The 25,777-nt window shown below is 41.5% G+C and overlaps 1 protein-coding gene across 1 annotated transcript in view; it reads right to left on the bottom strand.

The window, feature by feature from the left end:
• MAD1L1 (MAD1 mitotic arrest deficient-like 1 (yeast)) overlaps positions 1-25,777 on the bottom strand; it is a 368,873-nt gene that overhangs the window by 320,522 nt on the left and 22,574 nt on the right. Inside the window, exon 9 of the mRNA XM_009082378.1 lies at positions 10,933-11,019. Within this exon, the coding sequence (XP_009080626.1) occupies positions 10,933-11,019 (87 nt within the window). The remainder of the gene's footprint in view (positions 1-10,932; positions 11,020-25,777) is intronic.

Below are 25,777 nucleotides of genomic sequence, written 5' to 3'. Positions count from 1 at the left end.
GGATGGAAGCTGCACTGCTCTACACTCCCAGCTGCAGCAGAAAGGGCTATGGAGTGACTTCAGTCCTGCTTTTTGAAGCAGATAAAGATGCACCAACATAAATGATACATGTGGTTTCCAAGACTCAATCCATTGTCTCAGTAACAATTTCTACCTCCAGTGCAAGGTACAAGGGGATTTTCTCACTGGGATAACCCATGGGTACCTACTGCTTCGCCAGAAGAGTCTCATAAAAATCTCCCAGTTTTCTCTTATTGGTGGTAGATGCTTTGGAGTCTGTGTACTGCAACTGCCATAGGCTAGATCTAATAATCCCTTATTTGTACAGTCAGAAAGGGACACGTTTTGGTTTATTTCCATAAATATTTCAAAAGCTTTCCCTGGCTGAGAAACAGAAAGCCTCTTCAGTAGTTATTCCACTCATAAGAATTTGATTGTTCTTACTTGAATAAAAGGAAAGCTTGGGGGGGGTTGTTGTGGGGGTTTTGTTGGGATTTTTTGGTGGGGTTTTTTTAAAAACTGATTTCCATCTCTTAACAGTGAGAACATATTTGAAAACTTATGAATATGAACATTGTTTTAAATATTAAAAATATGTAAAAACAGGCTATACATAAAATATGACAAAGGAAATGACATTTTGCTGGAACACTGTTCTGACCTCTAACAGAGCATCATGCCCAAACCTTCCCTCTGACCACATCCATCCCCAACAAGCCCTTGGAATGCCACATCCTACCACAGTTTTTCTCATATGGCTAAAGGAAAAACCATTTCAATATATGTCCTTCAACAAGAAATCTTTTGGACAAAGATGGAGAAAGGAGGACTGGCATGGCATAAACACACCCTCAGGATCTTTCCAGTGTTTAAGAGAAGACCTTAGTTATCAACCTAATTTCCTAAGAAGACCTTGCCTTGTTTCCCTCTGCTTGACTCCTCCAAACAAAATTCTCCTTCCTCAACCAGATGCCTCAAAAGTGTCTGATGCTTCACTGAAATTTGCACCAGAGCTGTAGTAAAAGGCTACAGCTGGGCCATGAAGGAGTCACCAGGGCTGGAGCATCTCTTCTACGAACACAGGCAGAGGTAGCTGAGCTTGTACAGCCTGGAGAAGAGAAGGCTCCAGGGAGACCTTAGAGCCCCCTTCAGTGCCTTAAGGGGGTTTAAGAACAGGAGGGAGAGTGAAGTTTTATACAGGCAGACAGTGACAGGACAAGGGACAATGATTTAAAACTGACAGAGGACAGGGTTAGAGCAGATGACAGGAAAGAATTCTTTAATCGAGGGTGGTAAAGCACTGGAACAGGCTGCCCAGAGAGGTTATGGATGCTCCATCCCTGGAGGTGTTCAAGACCAGGTTGGATGGGGCTTGGAGCAACCTGGCCTAGTGGAAGGTGTTCCCTGCCCATGGCAGGGGGTTGCAATTAGATGGTCTTTAAGGTCCCTCTCAAACCCAAACCATTCTGTGATTCTATGATCCAAGCTCTCCAAAGGAAGAGTTTCTGAGACAGACATATTCACATCAAGATGTTCTACAGCTTCTTCTTTCTCTCCTTTCACTTGTAACATTTTTTAGCTAATTGACTCCAGAATGTATAATCCTGGTGACAGCACCCTGGCTGTGCAAGGCAGGGAAGGTGGAGGAGGAGGGGAGGGAAGGCAGAGCAGCTGCCAAGGCTGCCGGCACCATCTCCTGTTCTGAGCTCGCTACTGCAAAGCACCAGCCCCATCCCAGGATGCTGCTGCTCCCCTCGCTCACCAGGGCAGCTCAGGGTATCTTAGGCTTAGAAATATCACAAGACAACTCAGGAGGTTTTATGCAGACTCCAGAAAAAGCAGGAATCCAAATATGAAGTGCAGCTAAAACCACCAAATTTGAAAAGGAGAAAATTAAGCAGCCAAAGCACCCCTTGGGGGGAAATGCAATTACAGCAGAAAAAAAACTGTGTTTCACCATTAGCATCGCACAATAAGAAGGTTTGTCAGGCACCGGTTTAGCCTCCACATGTTCACATCCGTCAGCATTTCCAAGAGAAATCCTAATTTTCGCCATTGTTGATCACATTGAACTGAAACTTGGTATGCAAGTTTTTAGCACAGATGCTCAAATAAATTATGCACATTAGTCATTTAACTTTCAGAGCAGCAAGAGAAAGCTGCTTTTTGGGAAGGGGGTTGACTGCAGTTTATGACAAGTTTTTTTTTTGCCTTACACAGCTATAAAAGACAAGCAACTTACTTTTTTATTCAACTTCCCAAGCAGTATGTCTTTTGTAGAGATGCTAAAACTTTTGACAGCAGGAGAATATTTATAACTAATTTAAAATGCTCTCCCCCCACCCCCAACAATGATATATTTGCAGTATTTCCTCCACCGACTGTATCACACCATGCTCTGCACACTCACATGTGCACACAAGCAGTCACAGGGAACATTAAAATGAAAATACCTAATGAAAATACCAATAACAGAAGGCTGAAGGTGACAGGCAGTGGAGATGATGTGATCCAGATGAGAAATTGTTAAAGAAGTGATTAGTTATGGAGCTGAACAAAGTGTACATGCAGGTATGATCAACTGATTGAGACATCCCAGGCCAGATAATCTATTTTTCAGACATAACCACAGTCTGTGCAGTATTTGAACTGACACCAATACACAGCAGTTAAAAAATCCTACAGAATCCACATTTACCTTGGTAAAATGTCTCAGTGTATTCTGGCTGTCCCCATCAATCTGCTCAAAATAAACAATATAAACAGGACCCTAAAATACTTTAGAAAAATCCATAGTCTTCAATGCTGCTGTTATTACAGCAGCTACAGTAGGTGTTTGGGTAAATGAGTATGAAAAGACAGAAAATTCATTCTACATTCTGCCACAAATTTTCCTCTGCCTTCCCATGACTGCTGAGGAGAGATACAGTGCAGCTCCAGCATTACAAATTAAGAGACAAAACTGCCCTGTTTGACTGTTAATGACTCCTCTTAAAACACTTAAGTGAAGCAGTGCAGGAGACAGGGCCAGGACTATGATTTTAGGATACTACATGGGAAGAAATAGATGTGTGTTATATGTTTTTGGGGGATAAGGGAATAAAAATCTCTTAAGAGGTAGAGAGAGAGAGGGGAATTGATGTGTTTCATTTGCCTTAAAAGCAATGAGGTGCAGACTGGACAGGGTGTATGGAGCAGAGATGTTTTCATTCATGAAGTCTTTTGGGTCTGCGTGTGAGAAACTCAGGTCACTGTGTGAAGTGACTCAGCACAACTCACGCAAACAAAGCTGCTCCAGAAACTAAGTCCAGACTTCCCAGGCTACATTCACCCACCTCACCCACAGAGCCATCCCTGTGACTTCAAGACTGATTCTAGAGATATTACCAAAGTGACAGGCTCTCCTCTTTCCAACTCATTTCAAGGCATACTGCCACACTGCAGAGGCAATAAAAGACAAATCCCTAAGAACTGGAAATCTTAGAGCACTACAATTCCCAGAGCTCTGTACAAGGCTTGGCAGCAGGCTGAATATATGGTTTTACATAATACTACTGGTTTCAAAGTAGAATATTTTTGTACTGCTGCTTCCTGCATAGCTGAGATTACAATTCCTCCCTTTGTATCCACATCAAATATAACAGGGATGTGGGGCACTCCTCCTTTGCCCATCAGCCTCCTGTCCATCATTAATTCCATCATAGCATCCCTCCACTAAGAAGGAAAGAAGACAAATAATGAAAGTAGGTAATTAGTTTTGACTTCTAATTTCTTCAGTAAGTCTAAATATTCCTTCTAGTTTCTGGGAACTCTTAGGCTGGTATTAAGATAGATCTATTCCATCCAGAATTTTTAGGAATTTTAATCTCATGGAAGTGAAGATTTACAGTGCAGATGTGAGTCATGTGCAGAGGAGATGTGAGACAGATTTCTCCTTCCCTAACTTTCACCGTGCAGCTCCGTGCTGAAGCACAGAGTCTGCTGTACAACACACTATCAAGAACAGTCTGTGCTTCCTATCAAATTAACTGGTTATTTTTACCCATTTTTCTGGTCAATAATGCACATTGCTACCAAGGGAATGCTGAATCAGCATCTCCAGATGAGCACTAACAAATGAAAACTATTGTTCATTCCAATAACAGAGATGCACAGACATCAGGGGTGTTGGTAGGAACACCCAGGGTCAATCACAATCCTGGGACAAGAAAACCTCATAAGAACAGAGCTAAATAGCTTGCATAATTTTTATAATCATTAGAAATGATCGCAGCACTAAACAGAGGCACTTCACAGATTATCCTTGAATGCTCCCTCAGAAGCACAGCCAAATAAGAGGTAAGAAACCAAGTGCTAATGTTTGTACTGGGTTTGACTCTACAGTTTCTACAGAGCTCCAGGCTGAGATCATGGAGCTATGTCTGTCACACTGTGTCTGTCCCCTCTAGGCTGTTTTTTAGGCATTCTTATATATTTCCTTTTAAACAGAAAGAGAGAATTCCATGAGCCCCAGAACCAAAGCTGTCTGGTTTCCTACGGATTTCTCTCTCCAAAGGTAACTCCTGACTCAAGTAGACTTCTATTTCCCATGCTGAAATAATATGAAACAGGAGAAGCATGAAAGCAACATCAACAACATTACCATGGTGCTATCCCATGCCAGGAGCCTTTGGAGACCATGGAATGGCAGAAATTATGGATTGGGATGCTTCCAGGGTAGCAGAACAGTGCTCACTCAGTGCCAGGCTCAAGGCTGCCCAAGGAGGTCTGGTCTCCAAAGGAGCCTTACTGATAATGTGGCACTCACAAGGGTCTGTTTGCTTGAAGGGTTCCCATCCCTACTACCAAGACATGACCTCCTGATGTCTCTCTTGGAAATGGAGATCTAATTTCCTTAAACTTGCTGGAATGTATTATTTTTGAGACCTTTACCATCTGCTAAACTTGACAGAACACAACTAGCAAGTTCAAAAGTGTAGGGTAGGCACAGACAATCTCATCTACATACACACACAAAGCACAGTAATAAGCTTCACTTCCTCAGGAAATCAGACTAAAAATGGCACAATCATGAAAAGCAAAGGTCTGGGCAAAATCCCATGTTTTTAGAATTGGAAACATAAGTCAAAGTCTTGGCTAAATTATTCTTTGCCTTCCTATTTTCTGCTAACTCTATGATAGAAAAGATGTTAGAAAAGCTTTGTATCTCCCCGATTAAGAGCCATGAATAACCAGATGTTGCTCTGGAAGCTGACTATTTGAGTATGTAGATGGGTCACTTAATGGCACATTATCAAGTACCTTTGGGTATAAAATGCAGGAAAGATTAATTTTGGAGAAAAGAAAAAGCAATACTTACAGTCATTTCTTCATCATCTCACTCTGTAAATGAATGCAGAACCTGCCAGCAGTTAATATTGCCCTGAAGCACTGTGAATAAACATTTGTCTGGTATTAGGTACACAGACACCTCCACATATAAATCAAGGTGCAATGTGCCATATAGATGAACAAAGGCAGGGAAAAAAAAATCCCTACCTAGTCCTATATTAGACATTAAGTACTGCTTTTGATCACAAAATAACTCATAAAGCCTATTAAAAAGCTAGCACTTCTCTCTCTGTCAGATAAAAGACACTTCACTGTAATTAAACTTCTGTCCAACTTTCCCAAAGATTAGGGGAAGAAGTCTGACAGGCTCTATTTATTTTTGTGACTGACACTCCTTGGGACATCCAAGGGAAAGGGAAGATGGGCAATAGATTTACAGCACTCTGAGCTAACAGCACTTATGGAGATGGACTGTTTTGGGCTTAGCATCACTCAGTCATTGTTTTTTTTAACATATTAAAAAATCCCTGCTGCCCAGCTCCAAAGCCTTTTCTGTTCAGTTTGCAACCTGCATTCCCCAACCTTCAGTGGTTTTGGTTTTTATTTAATTTTTAAGCACCAACACACATGGCAGGTTGTTTGGGTACCTCAGTTTTACAGGATTTATACAAATAAAGGTGGTAAACAACCATGTCTCTTAGCAGAACTCTGTCAGCACCTGGAGTAGGAATATACATTTTCAAACACATTCTACATATCCCTTTTCCCATACGAAACAATATGTCAAAACACATGGCTGGGTTTCTGACACTAGGTGATGGGAATAAGCCATCAGCTCCAGGATCCCAAGACCAGAAGCAAAGATTTACTGCTCTTCCAGTTTCTTTTGTGCCCTTCATCCTGCTCGGAGCCAACTTCACCGGCGTGTTTTCATCTTATTTGCCTTTCCACAAGACACCTCAATGGTCCAAAGTCAATATTATACTTAGACAACACAAGCAAAAGTAGAAATGATGACTTTGAGAAGGGCAAGCAACCAAAGAAGTCCATTTTCCCAGCGTGTCTTTCAGAACCGAAGCAAAGCTCAAGCTGAAAGCAGCATCATTCCTTCACATTAGCCACTGCAGAGGACAACACTGATGAGAAGGGCAGCTTCCCCCTGCATTTCAAGTTCTAGAATGCTTTGCCAGGATTGCTTTAGGAAATCTCTCCAGAGACTCCAAATATGCAGATAGGAAGCAGGCAAAAGAAACATGCAGTTTTTCTCACTTTCAAAAAATAGTGCAACTACTACATCGTTTTTCCATAAGACAAAAGCTTATGAAGCACTTGGCTGACTTTCCATATCACAAACTACAACCATCAGCTCTTCCAGAAAAAGCACATTTCAGCCTTCCATGCCTCCAGCATTCCCACTCAGGGAGGGGAAATGTGCTTTAACTAATGGTGGCTGCATGGTTAAACTGCCCCACTAATTAAACACCTTCCTTTCATCACCTTTTCCTAAACAGCAAAGCAGGTACACTTTGTGCTATCAAAGTGGCCCTGAGCAATCTTCTTTGGAGCTTTGGAACCTTTGGATTGTTATCTTTGCTCTGCAGTTACAAAGCTCCACAATACTTCCTGCTGCTCGGGCCGAAAGTATAATTTACTGTATTTATATGACTTCTAGCAACACAGTCCAAACCAGCAGAGAGAGTCCATCACGCACGATTAATGGCACTTTCAGCTGCATTACTCACAGATCCTGAAGTTGCCAAGAGAACAGAGTTGCTGTTCAGTGCTAAAGTGACCCTCTCCTCTTTCCCCATCCTGGCACCACAGGAAGGTTTTCTCCCCTAGCAAAAATAGCAAGCTCCGAGGGAGTCTACACAACCAAACATATAAACAATCACTGTTAAAAGAAATTGATTTAAACCTGCTGTTCAGGAAATTCAGTCCTGTGGTTCTGTGTCTAAAAGCATCCAATGTGAGCGACAGAGCAAATAGGATATGCATCATCATTTGATCTCTGGGAGGCCTCAAGACACTGGTGATTGCACAAGCTACACAACCCAGGACTGCACTGCAGATCCCCACTCAGGCAAGTACCAGTGCAAGGGCAGGTTTGTAATGCTGTTGCCTCTTTGTGCTGGGGTGATCTCTATTGCCTTTTTAATAACACAAACACTAGCTCTAAAAAAATGCACAGCAATAACTGGAAAGTAGCTCAAGAATGGGAGAATAAGATAAAATTAATTTTGTGTGTAGTGAAGCCATATGCCATTTGGAGAAGGTTGTTAGCAGTGTGTTTAGACACCGTAACTCCCCATTCGAGATCAACTGAGGGACACTAGAAGCAGTTGAGCTAGATCTGTCTCCAGTTTTACAGAAATGGATGGGACTTTACGTGGCAAATTGTTCCCCTGTGATACCTTTTCCATGACTCCTTTGTTTTCTGAAGTCAAGCCATGCTCATATATCCCTACATTAGCAATTAACTCCTGCTTTGCCACTGAGCAGCTCCTGTTATCAAAAAGAAACTGGAGACTATATGTCAGGCTGTCAGACAAACAGTAGCTGGCAAGTGTCTATCACAGCCACTAACAGTGTGGGAAAGGTACCACCACTGGGAATAAAACCCAAGATGATTGCAGTGTAAAGACTGAAAGAAAGAATAATCCAATTGCAAGAATTCCTTCCAGGAACTCTTCTGCCTGTGTTTAAATGCTTAGTGATGACCAAACATACATTCATAGGATCATAGAGTTTAGGGGTTGGAATGGACCTTACAGATCATCTGGTCCCAATCCCCTGCCCTGGGCAGGGACACCTTCTCACTAGATCAGGTTGCTCAAGGCCTTATCCAGCCTGGCCTTGAATACCACCAGGGTCGGAGCAGCTACCACGTCCCTGGGCAACCTGGGACAGTGTCTCACCACCCTTATAGTAAAAAACTTTTTTCTCACATCCAAACTAGACTCTCCCTCCTTCAGTCTGAACCCATTACCCCTTGTCCTGTCACTGCAGCTCCTAACAAAGAGTCCCTCTCTGACTCCCTTGCAGTAGATACAGAAAAGTTGCTCTGAGGTCTCCACACAACCTTCTCTTCTCCAGACTGAGCAGCCCCAACTCCCTCAGCCTGTCCTCATAGGGGAGATGCTCCAGACCTCTTAGCAACTTCGTGGCCTCCTCTGGACTAGCTCAAACAGTTCCATGTCCTCCTTATGTTGAAGACACCAGAACTGTGTGCAGTATTCCAGCTGGGGTCTCACAAGGGCAGAGCAGAGGGGAAGAATCACCTCCTTTGACCGACCTGCTGCCCACACTCCACTTGATCCAGCCCAGGATTTGATTGCCTTTCTGGGCTGCTAGCACACACTGCAGCTCATGGGGAGCTTCTCATCCAACTCATTCTCAACCATTCTCATTCACTCTCCAAAGACTCAATATCAGCCATTTAGGGAGAAGGGTCATATAATCCTTTTTAACATCACACTCAAACCTCCTCTATTGAACAAGATTTTGCAATGCAGAAACAGGTAAGCCAAAATTACCTGTGATTCTCCACGTGATTGCCATAAAAATAAATTCACACACCAATTTCTGATGATATTTCCTTAAGCATCTACCAAACCATTAATTTTAATAGAGAAAACTAATCAAAGCCTTTTAGGAGTAAGCAAAACTTTTTTGCTGCCTGTCCTGCACATTTACTCTATGTACAGATAACCACCAAATCTGTAAATCAAACATTGCACTATCAGCACTGAAGACAACATATATCAACTAAGGGCAAAAGAACTTGCAGCTGAAAAAAGCCAGAGGAAAGCTGACTAAGTGCTGGGCTCCATCACTAGAGGGAGGCATGATCACATACTAAGTTACTGCAACACACAGACAATCCTGAACACAATCAGGAAACAAATAAAAGAGAGGACCACCAGCTCAGCCTGGAAAAGAGTCAGAGAGAGGAGAAAATTGAGTTTGCTTCCTTAAAGCATTTTATTTCCAAAGACTCCAAACCTTCTCCTGGGAACTTTCAAATCATCTGCAACCAAAGGTTTTTAAAAATGTACCTTATTGCCTACCTTTTAAGGTCTGCGGCAGAAGAAAGTGGAAATTATCACTTTCAGAAATGACACAGAGCATTGCATCAGGAAAATGTCAGAATTTTAATTTAAGCAGCTTTACAGCCCATTTAACTTGAAATCAAAAAGTAATTTCAATCATGTTTTTATTTTTAAACTAAATTGGCACAATTACATCTAGATGAACAGGCACTACCAAGAAGCTGCTTTTTCAACAGATGATTCCCCTTGGCCATTAATAAATTTAGAGCAAACACTTCTCTGAGAGGCTGTGAGAAGCAGCCTAAAAAAACCCAACCCAAATCAGTAACCCAAACACTACCATCATTCTTTCATTGGATCATTTAATCAGTTGTAGGTTTGAGCATTTGCTTGGTTTATTTTTAATATACAAAATGCCTTTTTTATAATGGTGATATTTTTTTTTCTCCCCTCCCTGTAAGCTTCTCAGCAAAACCCACAAAAGAATTTTGCTGTTTCACTCCTGGGAATTTACACTTAGGTAACCATTTTACAACTGACTAAACAGTTTCATTAACAGCAGCAGCACACACAAAGCTTTCAAGACTCAGCTTGAATCCTGCTGAGCCCGAATCACGATCATCTCTTAAACCAAAATGTACCACATACCTCAGGAGAGACATTAGCCACCGCAGCCCACGTCAGGCTAAGAGTGCTCATCCAGTGCTCAATCACACAGGATCTGATTGCTTTGCACTCAACAGGTTTACACCAAAGGCTGAAATTCTCCACACTCCTGTTGCTCAGACAAGGCAGTACCACCCTGCAATGCAAACAGTCCAGAGCCTTTCTGAAAGGCAGAGGGATTGCTTTAAGTAGAGACAGAGGGTTCCTGATGTAAGGGAAGCAAGGGTTTGTGCACTGAGGGTGAGAAGCACTTTCTGGGACACTGTGGAACCATGTTAGACAGGCTGTGGAACCACTGCAGGCTGCAAAGTTAAGCTCTGGCAGAGAAATTCATTTCCCCATCAGGTATTCACTCTCACACCAGGGCAAGGGCTTACACACCCTCTCATCTCAAACACATAGCTCACTCCCCAGTCTGCTCCTCCCAAATCCTTGCAGTACTTTGCCATCAAAACTGCAAACATCCTTTTCCACCACCATCTCTACAAACTGGTCCTTTCAGTAGTCAAATCACAGCCCTCAGAGCCTTACTCCTTTCCCATATCCAGATGACTACTTTGCATATTTTGTTGTGACATTCCCTTTCCAAATGAAACAATCTGGGAAGGCAACTCACTTCCCCTTGCAAACACTTCAGCTCATAAAATAAAGCTGGATAAACTCTTCACTGCATCCAACCCACAGTTCTTCATGTTTTTCTTCCTGCAAGGATTTCAGTAAGCAAAAAGCTCTTCATCAACATGGGAAAGAACAGAAGACAGCATAGAAGGCTCCATGCAACAGCAAGCAAAGCTGTTCTCTCAGTTTTCAGTCCTTGTTTCCTTTCTAAGTGCTTTAACATGGCAGAGTCCTGCTACCAGCATCCCCTGCTGGGATCACTCACCTGTTCATGAAGGTGGAGTTCTGCTCTTTCAGTGCAAGCTCCCTTTGCTGCAGGGCCACAATTTGCCCAGAGAGATCATCAGGTGTCCTACACAATTAAAACAAAAGAAACACTTTGAACTTTCACTTCATTGGCTGAAAACCTATGTCCCATTCATACCCATAAAACATGTCTCACCAAAAGCAGCCAAGGCAATTTCCCAGGGCCATTGGGATTCTGACTGAATCTAGCACTAAAGGAGCCATTTCTCTGATGATAACACCTTTCAGCCAACTATTCACATACAAAAAAGGCATCACTTTTTCTCTTTAATCATTTGTCACTTCCAGTCAAGTGAAAATTAGTTAAACATTGAGTCGATGCAGATAGGATTCAATTTTGGCAATCCTGCTTGAAAGGTTCCTGCATTTCACTTCCAAAATTGCACACTCGTAGCTGTCCTCAGCAGAAAATGCTGCAGCCTCTAATACCACTTGTGTTACATCCAAACCTTAGCAGTTGATACATAATAAAACAGATGGGCATGTTCTCCCATCAGACAACAAAGACACATTGCAGCAGAAAACTCAGAACAGAATGAAATACTTCTTCAAAGACATCACAATCAATGGGCAAGGAAACTATGAGACGAAACCAAGACACAACCTGGAGGTGGCTTGGCTAAAACACCTAAAATTCAAATTGTGGTAGCAGAATTTTAGGCCAACACACACTTGGGTTTTCAAAGGTGTTGCAGCACTGACTCACACTTCAAACTCCTGCAGCTGAGCCCAAGAGGATCTGTAACTTGAGCAGTTCCTCACCTCTGTACTGAGGGCTACCTAAGGGCTGGGCAGCAGAGCACTGGAGAACTAATCCGACCCAGTCTGACACAAGCCACATCTCCACATCACCCAGGAGCAACAGAGCACAGTGATGGTTTCTGGGAATCTCAGCTCTGAAATGCTCAAAGCTAACACTGCTCTAACTTTGTTTTCCAAGCTGGGAGGACTCAGGTTCTTTTTAGTGGTGTATATATATCTGGAGAACTACATGATAACCTATGGCAGAGAGTGCAACACAGTTGGGTTTGTATCCTCCATCACATCTCCAAAGGGGAAAAAACAACAATGGAAAACATACAAGAGAAGTCTATAAAGTTACAACGGGATATCCACATGGATTCTACCTGCAGGAAATAGATCTGACTCAGATTTTTTTCATGAGCTAAGGAAGTAGATGTTCTCTTTCTGCAGTAGTTTCTAACTAGAAAACCCTAGAGATAATGTAAGGCTAAAGGCAACTTCGTATTAGTGCTGATGTGGAAAAACAATTGCAAATTATGTTTCCCTTTCCACTTCACCATCTTTCACAAGCTAAAAAAAAACCCCAGAAAACACTAACAGAAATGGACTGGGCACACTTGGTGTGTCTGGCAAAAAGAAGCTGTAAGCAGACACACCAATTCCAACAGGAACAATCTCTGTACAACGTAATGCCAAGTCAACAAGGCTATGAAAAATGCAGTTCTAAGCCTCTCATAATTCACCCAAATATAGCAATTTGTCACAAGGATAGTTAGTATCAGTATCTGTGGCCATGCTGAGTGCCAGCACCCACCACCAGTGTTAGATCAATGAAATAATTTCACACATTTCTTTATAATGTGCAAAAAAGTATATTTGCCTTGATTTTTTTCCCCCATATTTTCCAAAATTCAAACCATAAAGTATTAGGACTGAGATGGGAAACTGAAATTAATCCAATAGTAAAATGAAACAGGACAATAAAAGCCACAGATTTCTAGTAATGATATCCACTGACCCACTTCCAATAACAAACAATCATCCTCATCTGTTGGGCAATTCACCAACAATCAGCCTCCACTCTCAGTTCCAGCAATTGGCAGCTTTGGGTTTACACTTAGTTCTAGAGGATGTTTTATTGGCATTAAATCCCTTTTTTTTTTTAAGTGGAGCAGCACAGATACAGAATAGGAAATAAAGTCAATGGGTATTAACTCCCTCTAAAGAGAAGTTCATGTGCAGTAACACTAAATCATGTTAGGTGATCAAAGACATCCCTTGCATGCACTCTGCTGTCAAACACCTTCACAGGAAGGTTTCACAGCCTGTTTTTGAGGTCTACATCCCACCCTGATCACCAACAGTTTGGCAAAAGCCAAGTTTCCACAGTTCCAAGCAGAGGAATGACACTGCCTGCACAACAAAATGAAATCAGAGCTTTCAGTTTGAAGAGAACTGGTGAAGTCCCAAAGCACTGCAAACACCAGCCCGGACCCAGCCCTCTGTTTTCAGGAGCTCCTGAAAACACAGAGAGAAATCTGTCAGCACCCCAACACACAGTGACATGTTCTGGCCTTGAGAGCCCTGTCTGATGTGTACAATTTATCCTAAGCTCTGTCCATTCTCCATGGAGTAATTGATATCCAAATCAGTATTAGAAAACTAAGAAGCATCTGTATGACCACACAGCTCCCTGACACTACTGGAATCACCTCTTCCTTGAGGGAAGTTTGAAGCCTGGAAAGGGACACAGGGAATGGTATGATTCAGAGCTGTGTGTTATTAAAACTGATTCATGTGCTTTGTGGTTATTAAGATAATGTGAAGAACAAAGTGGTTTCCGAAATGCAGGAGGCAGATGAACTTCAGTTCCCTTCTCCTGGGTGACACACAAGGAGCCAAAACCTAGAACATTCTCCTTCCATTCCCCAGCCCATCCTGAGGCCTCCTTTCCTTCTGCAATAACATTCAAGCAGCAATATAAATTAAAAACCAAACAGGAAAACTTAACCCTAATTTGGAAACAAGATTTTTTTTGCCCTAAACTAGCGAGTCCAGCAGAGCTGACAGCACAGTAAGGCTGGAGAGGGACAAAGCTGCTGTTAACCAAAGCTCTTTGCCTCTCTTTCAAGTGCAGATAATTTGAAAAGGAGCAATTTAAGAATGATAAAAACCTAAAATTGGTCAAATGAAGTGAAAAATTAACTTAATGGGCTATCCAACCAAGTGGTTCAATGACTTTCAAACCCCACTGGCAAACTTCCCAAACTTTTAACACCGAAGATGCTTTATGCTATTTTTATGCCTCTTTTTTTAAAACCCACACAACTGCCACTCCACAGGATTTGCTGGAAAGATGTTCTTAGTTAAGAACCTATTACCATTTCAGTACAAATTATGAGTTACACATCAAGAATTAGCTGTTGAGGTAACATTAAACCAAAACTCAGTAAAGAAGCTGAAAATGTTAAAGAAGAAAAGTTTTAATTTATAATTTATTAGAATGTCAACTTCTTATTGCTGCTATAAAATGCTTCAAAATGCACAGCAAAGGAAGAGGTTTGATTGTAGCTAGAGAGCCAACATGAAATTTTAACTATGGAAGTACAAGACAAAAGTAAAAGTAAAGAGAAAAACAGGCACTTTGTCAACTGTGTTTGAAGGTCTGAGCTCTTCTCTGCTTTTTTTCTTTAATTAAATTTGATTCAAACTACCAAACTAATATCACACTTAATACTAAATTACTTGGAATTACATGGGTTTGGACATCTGTTGAATTTCTCTTGATAGTTTTAATTCAGTATGAATATACAATGACAGATTTGGTTGTCTCAGCTAAGTCGTACGAAATTGAAATGGAACATTACCAGATTTTTGGCACAGTATTTTAGGTTTTACGCTTCAGCATAATTAACTGACAAAGACCAGAGACAGAAGTCTTTACCCAAGTGTTTGTTAAGGGAATCAGGCCACATCTGCTTCCTTCTCTGCACTGAAAAACAATTCCCAGGGATTTTTGTGGGGTTTGTTTTTTTCAAGGCAAACTCCTAAAGGTATAAAATATTGATTTTGCTCCTTATCTGGTTTTGTATTACATGTAAGGAACAGAAGAAGATTCTGAAATTCTCCTCTTCCCAGGCAGGAAAACAACAGCAGCTGAAGAATAAACACAGAACGATAACATGACAACAATAGAAGATTTCAGGAAAGGCAGTTTAGTTGTTTTAAATATTTCTGTATGATTAGAAAGGCTGTGGAATGCCTGTAATAGTCTTCTCCCGTATGTTTGAAGTGAGGCTCAAACATCCTTTGTGTATATTTGAGCTCCATCACTGCTTTAACTCCTCTATCTCTGGTTTACAGCACTCCTGCTTATTTGTGAAGCTTCACCAAGCCCAAAAGCAGCTCAGTTCCTGGGAGGACTTGTCCTTCAAGAAAGTTCAGTAAATAACACTAATCACACCAGCACATAGAGACTTCCCAGGGTACAGGAACAGAGTCCTTGGGTTTAATTTGGTCATATTCATCCCAGCTTTGTATAAGAAATTCCAAATTGCTTCATACCCCCTTCCCCTCCAAACATGCAGCACCTCCCTGGGCACATTCCTTAGCTCTCCTTCACCTGGAAAACATTGCCATGAAAATCTGGTGTCCAGGCCTGGAAGTCCTGAGAGTTGTTTCACAACAGCACTTCTCTTGCAAAAAAAAAAAACAAAACATAAAACCCTTTGAGCTCCAGTCCAGGTAGTCACACCTGTTTGTTCATGTCTCCAGACCCACATCCTTTCCATTGCCAACATTAACTAACCCATACGGTCTGGAATGTCCTACACACACTGGTCACAAAAAGAAATTCTCATAGTTTCCAGGCAATTAGGACACATTTAGTGTTTTGCAATACTTTGATTAAAATGTTTTGAAAAGCCATCACATACCTTTAGTCATTCAAATGAAGGTGCGAAGAGCTGTCAAAAACCAGAACTGAAGTATTACCTGAGTGTTTCTGCCTGCTCAATATTTCATGTGCAAAGGAAATGGAGGAAAGTGTAAGTGAAAGCAATAAGCAATCTCAGCTCTGAGGTTCCCTTCATTTAGCAAAGAAACCTCTTAATTGTGTACAGAGAGAATCAACAAATCCAACTGCTCTTTACTAAAGCAAATGCCCCCATTAACCACTTGAAGCAGAAGAACAACTTATTTGTAAGAAAACATTTTAAGTGCTTATAAGTGTCTTGACAATTCTAAAGACAATTGATATGTCTCTTTTGAAGCAACTGCAAAATTAGCAGTTAATCCAATCAAGCCATAATTTGAAGAGGGGAGAAAAAAAAAGGAACAAAACTATCTTAGATTCCAGTTAATAGATTTTGGGGGGTTAATGAAGAAAGGTTTTTTCCTCCCAGTGTTAATGATATGGCATCATAATAACTGATCTTTCAAGTTTCATTTCTACTTTAAAGACATACTTAGGGGCTCAACAAGAATTAATCTTACTTTTGAAAAAAAAAAAATCATTTGGCAAACATTTCAACAGTCCAAACTTCTTTCTCATCCCAATCACTGCTCTGAGAGCAAGGCCAGAACAAATCATGGAAACCTGGTAAGCACACACAGTGCACAGTGGAATGTAACCTCACAAGTGAAAGGCTTGAATAGACCTCTAGCAGAGGGAAGGGACACACAGTAGTACCAAATCTGTTGATTTGGAAGATAAAAATAGTCAGGTTTGGTTTTTTTTGTCAGTCTTCACCCAGAAGGTCATTGTAAGCTGAATCACTTGACATGTAATTTAGAGTTTTGAGAGGTCCTGGTGAAACAAAGACAATTTTCACAGAATCATCCAGGTGGAAGACACCTTCAATATCATCTAGTCCAACCATCATCCCCAGCACCACCATAACCACCCCTAAACCATATCCCCATGTGCCACATCCAGACACCTGCTGACCTGCAGACACAGTGATTCCATCACCTCCCAGGGCAATTTATTCCAATGCCTTAATTTTTTTAGTTTGATTGAAGAAGTGTCAGAGCACATGACTGAGATTTTTTACACAGCAAGCCCAGAGAGTGTTGCCATCACTGTAGACTTCCAGGCTTCTCCTCTCTGGGTGCAATTTGGTGTGTGCAGCAGAGCAGAGCAGATTGCCTGCTGCCACTGAAGTGCAGTCACAGGCTGTGCCTGGTTCATTTGCTGCCACTGGAGGTCTGAAGCAGCTTGCTGGAACTCCCCCTCTCACCAAGAAGCTGTTAACTGGCTCAGCTGTCTTCTCATCAAACCATATCCTCAAGTTCTCATCGAGCTAACAGAGCTACACCCTGAGCCAGGTAACATCAGCCCCTAGGAAAAGCAGTAAGGAGGCTCAAGGGTGAGACACAGGCACTGTCAGTCTGGCTCTCAAACCAGTGTCTGTGCTGCAGGAGATCCACCATCATGTCATCATTTTGGGTTTTGTATCCTACCTCTCATGGATTCATTTTAGTAGTGCCAAGATTTGGACTTCACTAAGAGTCAAATCCAACCTATGCTTTAAACAGAAAAAATAAGCACTACTGCAGAAAAAAATACATAAGGAAGAAAGGAAACAGAGAGTTAACTAGAAAAAGAGAATAAATTATCTTGAGCTCTTCTTAATGACAACTACATCCCCACACAAGCTACATTTGTACTGCTGCTAACCCAGAGGAATGTCCTTTAATTTCTCTGCTGTCCCACATTACAGCACAGGGCTGACCACTGGGTACAACCAGAGCAAAACATGCTTGGCTCTCCACTCAGCTGCCACTCTCTGGGTTTTGGGGCATGAAAGCTAATGATTTGTAGCATAAATAAGGAACAAAAATAAAATACAAAAATGCAATGACTCTAAAACTCTCATTTATGCTTGACATTCTCAGAACAAACAAAGCACACTTGGCCATGTCCTGGTCTTGACTGTCTCCTTAGGCAAACCCAAAAAACAATGGGTTTTGGTATTATGATACAGAAGAAATAAATTTCTTCTCACAGCATGCCTTGCTGTGCCTCATCCCATGGGAGAAACCACAAAAACAGAGACATAGTCCACATACTTCAAACTCGCTGTATCACAAAAGAATTTTCATTTGGCTTAAATTCACTTGCATTAAGTGAAACCTTTTACAAGGCAGCAATGAGGCATTCAACATCCAACTCAAGAAACATGAAGTGTGTCTGCAAAGCTACGAAACAGAATGGAAAAACATAGATACAGACTAAGAAAACAGAGTTCTTAAGGTCCTCCTTTTTCATGTTATCAAGGAAGCACAACAAACCTATATCCATTTCACTGGTTCTTACCAGTGAAATGCTGTCAAACCACCGGAAGGATGCAAGGAACATCCTTGGTCTCCAGCAACATTCCTACAAGAGCAGAGCATTCTTCTCCAAGCCAGACAGCACTGCCCACAGCATTGCATTCTTTGTCCCACTCTTTATGTTTGGCTGTACCTCATCACTGCCCCACTGGAAGGGGCTGCCCAGGGAGGTGGTGGAGTCACCATCCCTGGAAGTGTTCAGGAAACGACTGGACGTGGCACTTAGTGCCATGGTCTAGCTGCCAAGGTGCTGTCTGCTCAAAGGTTGGACTCACTGACACTGGAAGTCTTTTCCAACTTTAATGATTCTGTGATCTCTTACTAAAAAGCAGAGAAGTCCTGCATTAAGGAAGGTGATCCTTAAGTAAGGATTGATTCAGACAGTTTGAAATTCTAAGCCTTAGCCTTGTAGTACTATTCAAGGCTCTAAGATCATCTGTGGACAACAGCTCTTTTTGCTTCACTTTAAAAAAAAAAAAAGCAACCAACAGATGAGAGATTGAACAGATGAAAAAGAGAAAACCACATAAACTTCTAAAGCCCTTTCAGGTATTTACCAGCAGCAGCACAGAAGTAGTGAAGCTGGAAATGATCAAAAAGGAGTTTCAAAAACTGGCTCTTACTGCTCTCAAACTAACACAGATATCAGCACAATCTTTACAATTAGAGAAGCAAATGTTTTTTTCCTCAATTTGCAATTTAGTGAATGTAATTATATATTAATGATGATGTTGAAAGGAAATTATTGTGGCATACAATTTTGTACCTATTGCCCTTAAGACTTCAAGCACAAAATGTAAACACATTTAATAATGTAATGTTTCATTTTACTGCAGAACAGCAAAAGCTATTTTAGGTCTTTTTCCCAATCATGAACTTAATTTGAAAGAGGGGAAAAAAACAGCTAAAGGGAAAAATAATGCCATGAAATAAATATTTTAGGGAGTCATAAGTAGGGTTGTTTTTCCTATAGTTTCCACTTGTCACTGGAGTTGGAACAATCATTGTGACAATCTGGAGTTGGGAAGAAAGGACAGTGTGAAGAGGGAAGCCAAGAGTCTTCCCAAGGGAGAGTGAGGGGCAAATCAAACTGAACTAAAGGACAGAATCACAGCAGAACACCAATTATTTGTTCTAACCATGTGGGTTAGGATCCCAAGATCTGCAAAGCATTTGGATAGTTGTAAATAGTAATAAACAAAAAATCAATATCTGAAAACTACAGACTGAAATACAAGGATTTGTTCAACAGGAATAAAGTCTGAACAGACAGATGTACTATCTTTCAAAGAGATGTCATTCAAGAGAGGATCTTTAGAAACCCTGAAAACTATTCCAGGCCAATTACTGGGATTACACAAAGCTGGGAAAGCATCTTGACAGCCAAAAAATAAAGATAATAAGTGAAACTTCCAGAAGATCAGGCAGAAGCTCCTGTTTCTAACTTTCATGTCCATGAATAAAACTTGTCCAGAGACTCGCTCCTCACCCAGCTGAGGGCAGCAGGGATGGCTGGTTACAACAGAAGGATCTGAAATAAACAATTTAACTCCTTAGCTCTCAAATTAGGCATGAACCTTTCTGTAAATAAGGAGCCTGAATTAGTAATCCTGTCAGAACCTGACTGAACCTCTGCTGGTTCCATTCTGCAAGGTCACCTCCAAGACATTTGAAGACACTTGGGCCAGCCTAGAAGTGGATGCCATCAGCTTCCTCTCCAGAAAGGAGGAGTGGGACATGGGGACAAGACACAAAAATGATCCAAAAACTAAACCAAAACCCAATTCCCATGTATGCAACATGCCCTTTCAGCATAACCTCCACCCACATGGAGTTCCTAACACACAGATATCACTTTTGCAGATAAGCAGGCTCTGCCTGACAGGACTGCTCACCCTGTAACCAAGGCTGGGGACTGACATTTGACTGGTCTACAGATTACACCAAATGGATTGTCTTGTTCTTTTGACACCTGCCCAAGATAATCCCTGCAGAATATTAATGTACCTAAATCCTTGTATTGTTTTCAACATCTTTATTGATCACATTGTTTTCCAAGACTCTTATCAGCTGAAAATATTAGCCAGCAGGAACACAAAGCCCCTAATCTTGAGCAAGAGCACTACTATTAATGGCTGCCTACAGGTCCTTGGGAGAGTCTAGACCATATTTTCAACTACCTTTATATGAAGTGATTTGACATCCTATATATTATTCTTATTTACTTCTGATTACAATCAGATCACATTGTTTTCCAAGACTCTTATCAGCTGAAAATATTAGCCAGCAGGAACACAAAGCCCCTAATCTTGAGCAAGAGCACTACTATTAATGGCTGCCTACAGGTCCTTGGGAGAGTCTAGACCATATTTTCAACTACCTTTATATGAAGTGATTTGACATCCTATATATTATTCTTATTTACTTCTGATTACAATCACCTCTTCATTCACAGCAGGATTAGCCACTTTAAACTGCTACTTTAAGCTGCAGTAAAAGTTATTTTAACTGGGTTTTTTTAATATCAATCCAATAACATCAGTCACAGGTAAATTTATGCTAACAATTTTAGAAGAATGAAAAGCGGGTTCAGCTGGAATACTAAGTTATTCTTTCAGACAGAAAATTGAGGTTAAGCCTGTTGCTTTGATTAATTAAAAACTATCCAAACGCAATCAAAGATTATTTCTAAGCTTTTCACAGCAAATGTCTCACCTCTGCCAGAAGCAAAGCATAAAACATGCAAGTTTCAGCAAAAGTGAGAGGTTAAAAACCTTATCCAAGTACAGAAAACACACAGCTGATAAATGATTATATTTATCATGAAAATCAATAGTGGAACAAATAAAGTAGAAAATGCCTAAGGAAAATGCTCATGCTGTCAGTGGCCACAGATTCCTACAGGTCATTTGTACTGAGATGGCACAAAAGCATCAGCTGCCACTGAGGCTCCTTTTGTGGTAGATCATCAAGTGCATAATACATCTGGAGAAAGAGTTGATTTCTCTAGAAACCAGACCAAAGCGGGGCCTGAACTTTAGAAACTGAGGCACAAAGACTAAGCAATCTGACCAGGGACACCCAAAAACTCTGTAATTCAACTCCAGTGTAAGGAAATGTAACCTCACACTGATTTAAAGGATGATTGAAGCTATCAGCCATAAGAGCTGGACCCTAAATCTTTTGCTTCTTAACTCCTAAGGCAGTTGGTATCAGTATGCAACACCATTTCTGAGTGCCACACTAATTAGTTAATCCTCAAACATGAGTTTCAATCCTAGCATTTTCTTAGCCTAGCCTCACATTTAGTTACTACATCACTTCCCACTGAGTTCATTTCCCATTCAGAGCCTGTTGCTCCATTTGTGGTTTCAACAAATCCAGGAGCAGGTGAGCTCACCATGCACAACCCTCCCCACTAACGAGGCACATTCCTCACTCAGCTGTCCACGAGCTTCACTCCAGGAAAACGAATTCCACACGTCCCCAGACACACGTAAATAAACCAAAGCCATTTCAGATTTACAGTGCTGTCTTCCAACCCTCTCCCCCAGCTCAGGGAGGATTAGAACGGACTTCAAAGCAGCCTGAGTTCCAATTAAAACACTGTGACCACCCTGGGGACACCGAAATATTCCTCTGATTAGTGAGATGCACTCTTTGAACTGTTTAGCTAAAAAAAGCTTTCAGAACTTAAAACAAATGCAGTAATTCTCCCTCAGATTTTTTTTTTACTTTTTTGGGGGGGAAGTTTCTAAAAATTTCATATTCAAAGTGAAGGACAAATAACATTTCAAACCCAAAGTTCTATGGGAACCCATTAGCACATCAGCTCTAGGCATCTACTAACATGAGACACACCAAGACCTGAATGCTGCAAGTCCCAGTACAAACCAGTTGTCAGAACAGAAGAACCCAAAGAGTGCCACTGTTGCTACAGAGGTGCTGGCACCCTGAGTCACAGAGAGACTACCAAATCCCAGGCTCACCAGCCCTCAACCACTCTCCCTCAAGGGCAGAGCACATCAATCCCACCTCATTTGGAAATTCTGCTTTACTTCCTTAACATCCAAAACTGCCAAGCCACACAAAAAGTGTCTCTCATGCAAGTCCTTTGACACACAGTGACAATATAACAGTTGCCCTCAGACTTAGCAATTAGCACAGATTTAAATAAAAAGTTTTTCCTATGCTTCCCACAGAAAAAGAAAGGGGAAAAAACCAACTCACTCCACCCCCTCAGACTCTCTCTCTCCCAAAACTAGAGCTGAATTACAGACTCCAAAAGTTTTAACATCAAGAAGAATGATGAACATTAAGAACAAATGCTGGGAAAATAGCTGAGTCTTGGAGCATGCCAAAGCAGTCAGAGCTAAGTGGGCATAATAAACCTTCCTGTGAAAGCCAAACCCCAATCACCATCATCCATAAGTAATGAATAATTCATGGCAGAAGGAGACAGAAGCAGAATTTAAGACTTGTTCACAGAAAGTGGAACTGCTTTAGTGTAATTGCATTAAAGATGTAAACAGTGGCATTTCAGCAACTACTCTTCTCCTTTTGCCAGCTCCTCTCTCAAACCCTTGCTCAGCTCAGCTGTCTGCATCCAGCACGGGCTTCAGAGCAGCCAAAAGCAATTATGGCTTCCCTGTGTCTCTGCCACAGGCTCCTGTGACTGGGATTAAGATAATGACTGCACTAGTGTCACAAGCACTTGGACACCATCTTGGCTTGCTGCTGTCATCAAGCTTTGGTCACTTCAATGCCTGAAGCTCTTAGGGGGGCACTAATAAATTTAGATGATAGACAGTTTCTAAAATTTGAAATGTATTCCCAGATAGAGTCCCTATTCTCCCTGTCAAAAGAAACAGACACCCCTTTTCCACATCACTTTTGCATCCTTCCTTGCATGCACGTTTACCTTCAAGATCTTACCTCATCCCACTGTACCATACAGGACTACCCACCCCAGTTAGTTTTCCTTTGGTGAATGGATGGTACAGAACCAACCAGACAACAATAAAAGAGTTAAATATAATCTCAAAGTCTTCAACACATGTCCCCTCCTGGAGATCTCCTCCTAGGTTCTCCAGGAACAGCAGCTTCCAGATTCTGAAGGTTGCCCAGGGAGGCTGTGGCTGCCCCAACCCTGGCAGTGTTCACAGCCAGGTTGGCTAAAGCCTTGAGCAACCTGCTCTGGTGGGAGGCGTCCCTGCCCAGGGCAGGGGGATGGGACTGGATCATCTCCAAGGTCCATCCCAACCCCTTAACATGCTATGATACTGCTCTGCTCACTGCTTGGGGTGACTACAGTTCTGTAACTCAGGGAAGGTGCATTAGATATTCCTAACTCCTCAGATTCCACTTCAGCTTGGTTGGGAAGAACCTGCAAAGCATTTTATAACCTAAGTGTGAATGGAAGTTCTACTTACACAACAACTATTATGTGGACAAAAGTTTCAAGCACTCACAAGTGAAAGCCACAGCTCTTAAACCACAAACTAACTTTAAGTCCCTGGTGCAGACCTACCTCAGTCAGTGTCTTTCCTCTGAAGCTTGTCTGAATTCCCAAGTTTCCTGTTACATTACCAAGGAAATTTTTTATTTACTTCAACCATTCTGGTTTATAACCTGAGCATATGCCAACTAAAAGCATTTTGCAATCTCAGCTCAACTCTCCTTCCTTTGCTGAGCCACAGCTTCCCTCATATACCTCCCCACTTCAGAAGCATCCCAGAGAAACAATGCCAGAATTCCTCATTTCTTGTAGGACTTGATACCACCAGCATGTTTCGTACTTAACCTGTGCAAAGACAGGATTAAAATGAAAGCACAAAGGCATATGGAAAACAAGTCTCTCTGCTTGAAAGTAACTTTGCACAGAGTAAATGCTCAGCATGTGGCCAAGTGTTCCAGAAGCATTTGCAGAGTCTTGTATCAAGACCAGAACTTCTGAATTGCTAAAACACCTTTTTTTCTACCACATTTACTGTATTTTTATAAGGAAAAAAATCTGCACATGGAATATGACAGAGAGAAGACACTCTTAAATATTTTGTGACCGATGCTTATGTGTGCAGAGTTTTTTGTAACCCTGGGTAAGAGGGTGACTGACCAATGAAACAAAAAAAAGTCACATATTTAAGTTGCACCTTTCATTAAGGAGATGAACTCTACAATCAATGCAAAAATCATACAGAAAGGTTCAACAAGTATGAGCCTTCATGTGAAACCAAGACCTCTCTGCACAGGCTCCTCTGCACCTGCTTCAAAGAGCCAAAGTCAGACAAGCAGACACAACCTCCTCTGGCACTCCTTTTCCCATAGAGGACTTTGAAAATCCTGGAGGGATGAGCACAATTCCTGTAGAGAGAGACTCAAATATATCCTACAAAGAAACTCTTTGCTTCAAACCCAGGGAACTACATAAACAATCACAAATCCCATGTGCACATTCACCACAGTCTGTGAAACTGTCCATTTTTCATCAGGTTTAAAATAAATGCTCCAACATACAGCTCCTGAGCAAGGAGAAATGAGAGCTGCCTATTGATTTGGTATCAGGAAAGATGGGAAGAACCTTCCCACATCCTCCCTTCAGAAAGCACAAAGGCTTTAAATACATGAAACCAGCTGAACTGTGTAGTTACCCTCTGAAAGGCCCTCAATTACCTAAATTGGGCTGTGTGGCAGAGAGGAATAAAAATGAGACAGGGTCAAAACAGCTCTGGAATTAATTTGGAGGGGGAGAGGGTATATTTCAAGAGAGGGAGAGTTTCATTCTCGCCTTCCTTCCTCCTCTCTCACTCTCCAGCAGTCGCCACGGCCCAAAGAGACAGCAGAAGATTTCATTAATAAATTTATTTCAACTTTCTTTTCAATGGCACTAAGAATGTATGCAAATCCATTCATAATTAGGTTTAAAAATTCCATTTCATGGGATAATCAGACTTCAAAAAACTCAATTTTAGTTTTAATCAGATTTTAACAAGGATATTAAGTCCATTTCGTTCAGAAGAGGGAGAAACGGTGAATTTAACACAAAATGTATTCAAGCTTAGCCCTGGGAGATAATTAAATAAAATTAATTTGGCAAGGGTTGTCTGTAAATGGAAACGCTCCAGACAGCAAAGCACATTCCTGAAGGAAACAAAAGCAGTTCATTACTGTACAAACAGATACAAAGCTTATTGTTCAGACAGAAGAGAACTGCAGCTCTTCCACAACAGCAGGACAACCTGAGCCCTCGAGCTGCCTCTGACAAACACAGCAGTGTGTGGAGGAGGAAAAGGTAGTTATTTCCTTCTAGTTTCACTTAAGTTCCTTACACTCCCCTTGCACAGCAAGAGGGGAAAATGCAGGGAACAGCATTTACAAACCCAACAATTCCAAATTACCAAGCACAGAAAATGGTAAGAAGCAACCTAGTGAGAGACAGTTCCTTAAAACTTCGAAAACCCACATAGATTTGAGGCTGTCAGCAAGATTGGGAGATTCAGAGTACATGTTAGGAAAATTTTTTTCCCTGTTAGGGTGTTCAGGCACTGGAATATTGCCCAGGTTGGTGGTGCAGTCACCATCCCTGGAATTGTTTTAGAGGTGTCTGGATCTGGCTGGATCTGGTTTAGGGTTTGGGGTTCCAGCAGTGACAGGTTAACGGTTGGACTTGATGATCCTAGAGGTCTCCTCTAACCTATGATGAGATTCTTGTCAGACACCATCAA

This window comes from Acanthisitta chloris, unplaced genomic scaffold (genome assembly GCF_000695815.1).
Source record: "Acanthisitta chloris isolate BGI_N310 unplaced genomic scaffold, ASM69581v1 scaffold2299, whole genome shotgun sequence".
NCBI classification, from domain to species: Eukaryota; Metazoa; Chordata; class Aves; order Passeriformes; family Acanthisittidae; genus Acanthisitta; species Acanthisitta chloris.
This window is presented reverse-complemented; position numbering and strand designations above follow the sequence as displayed.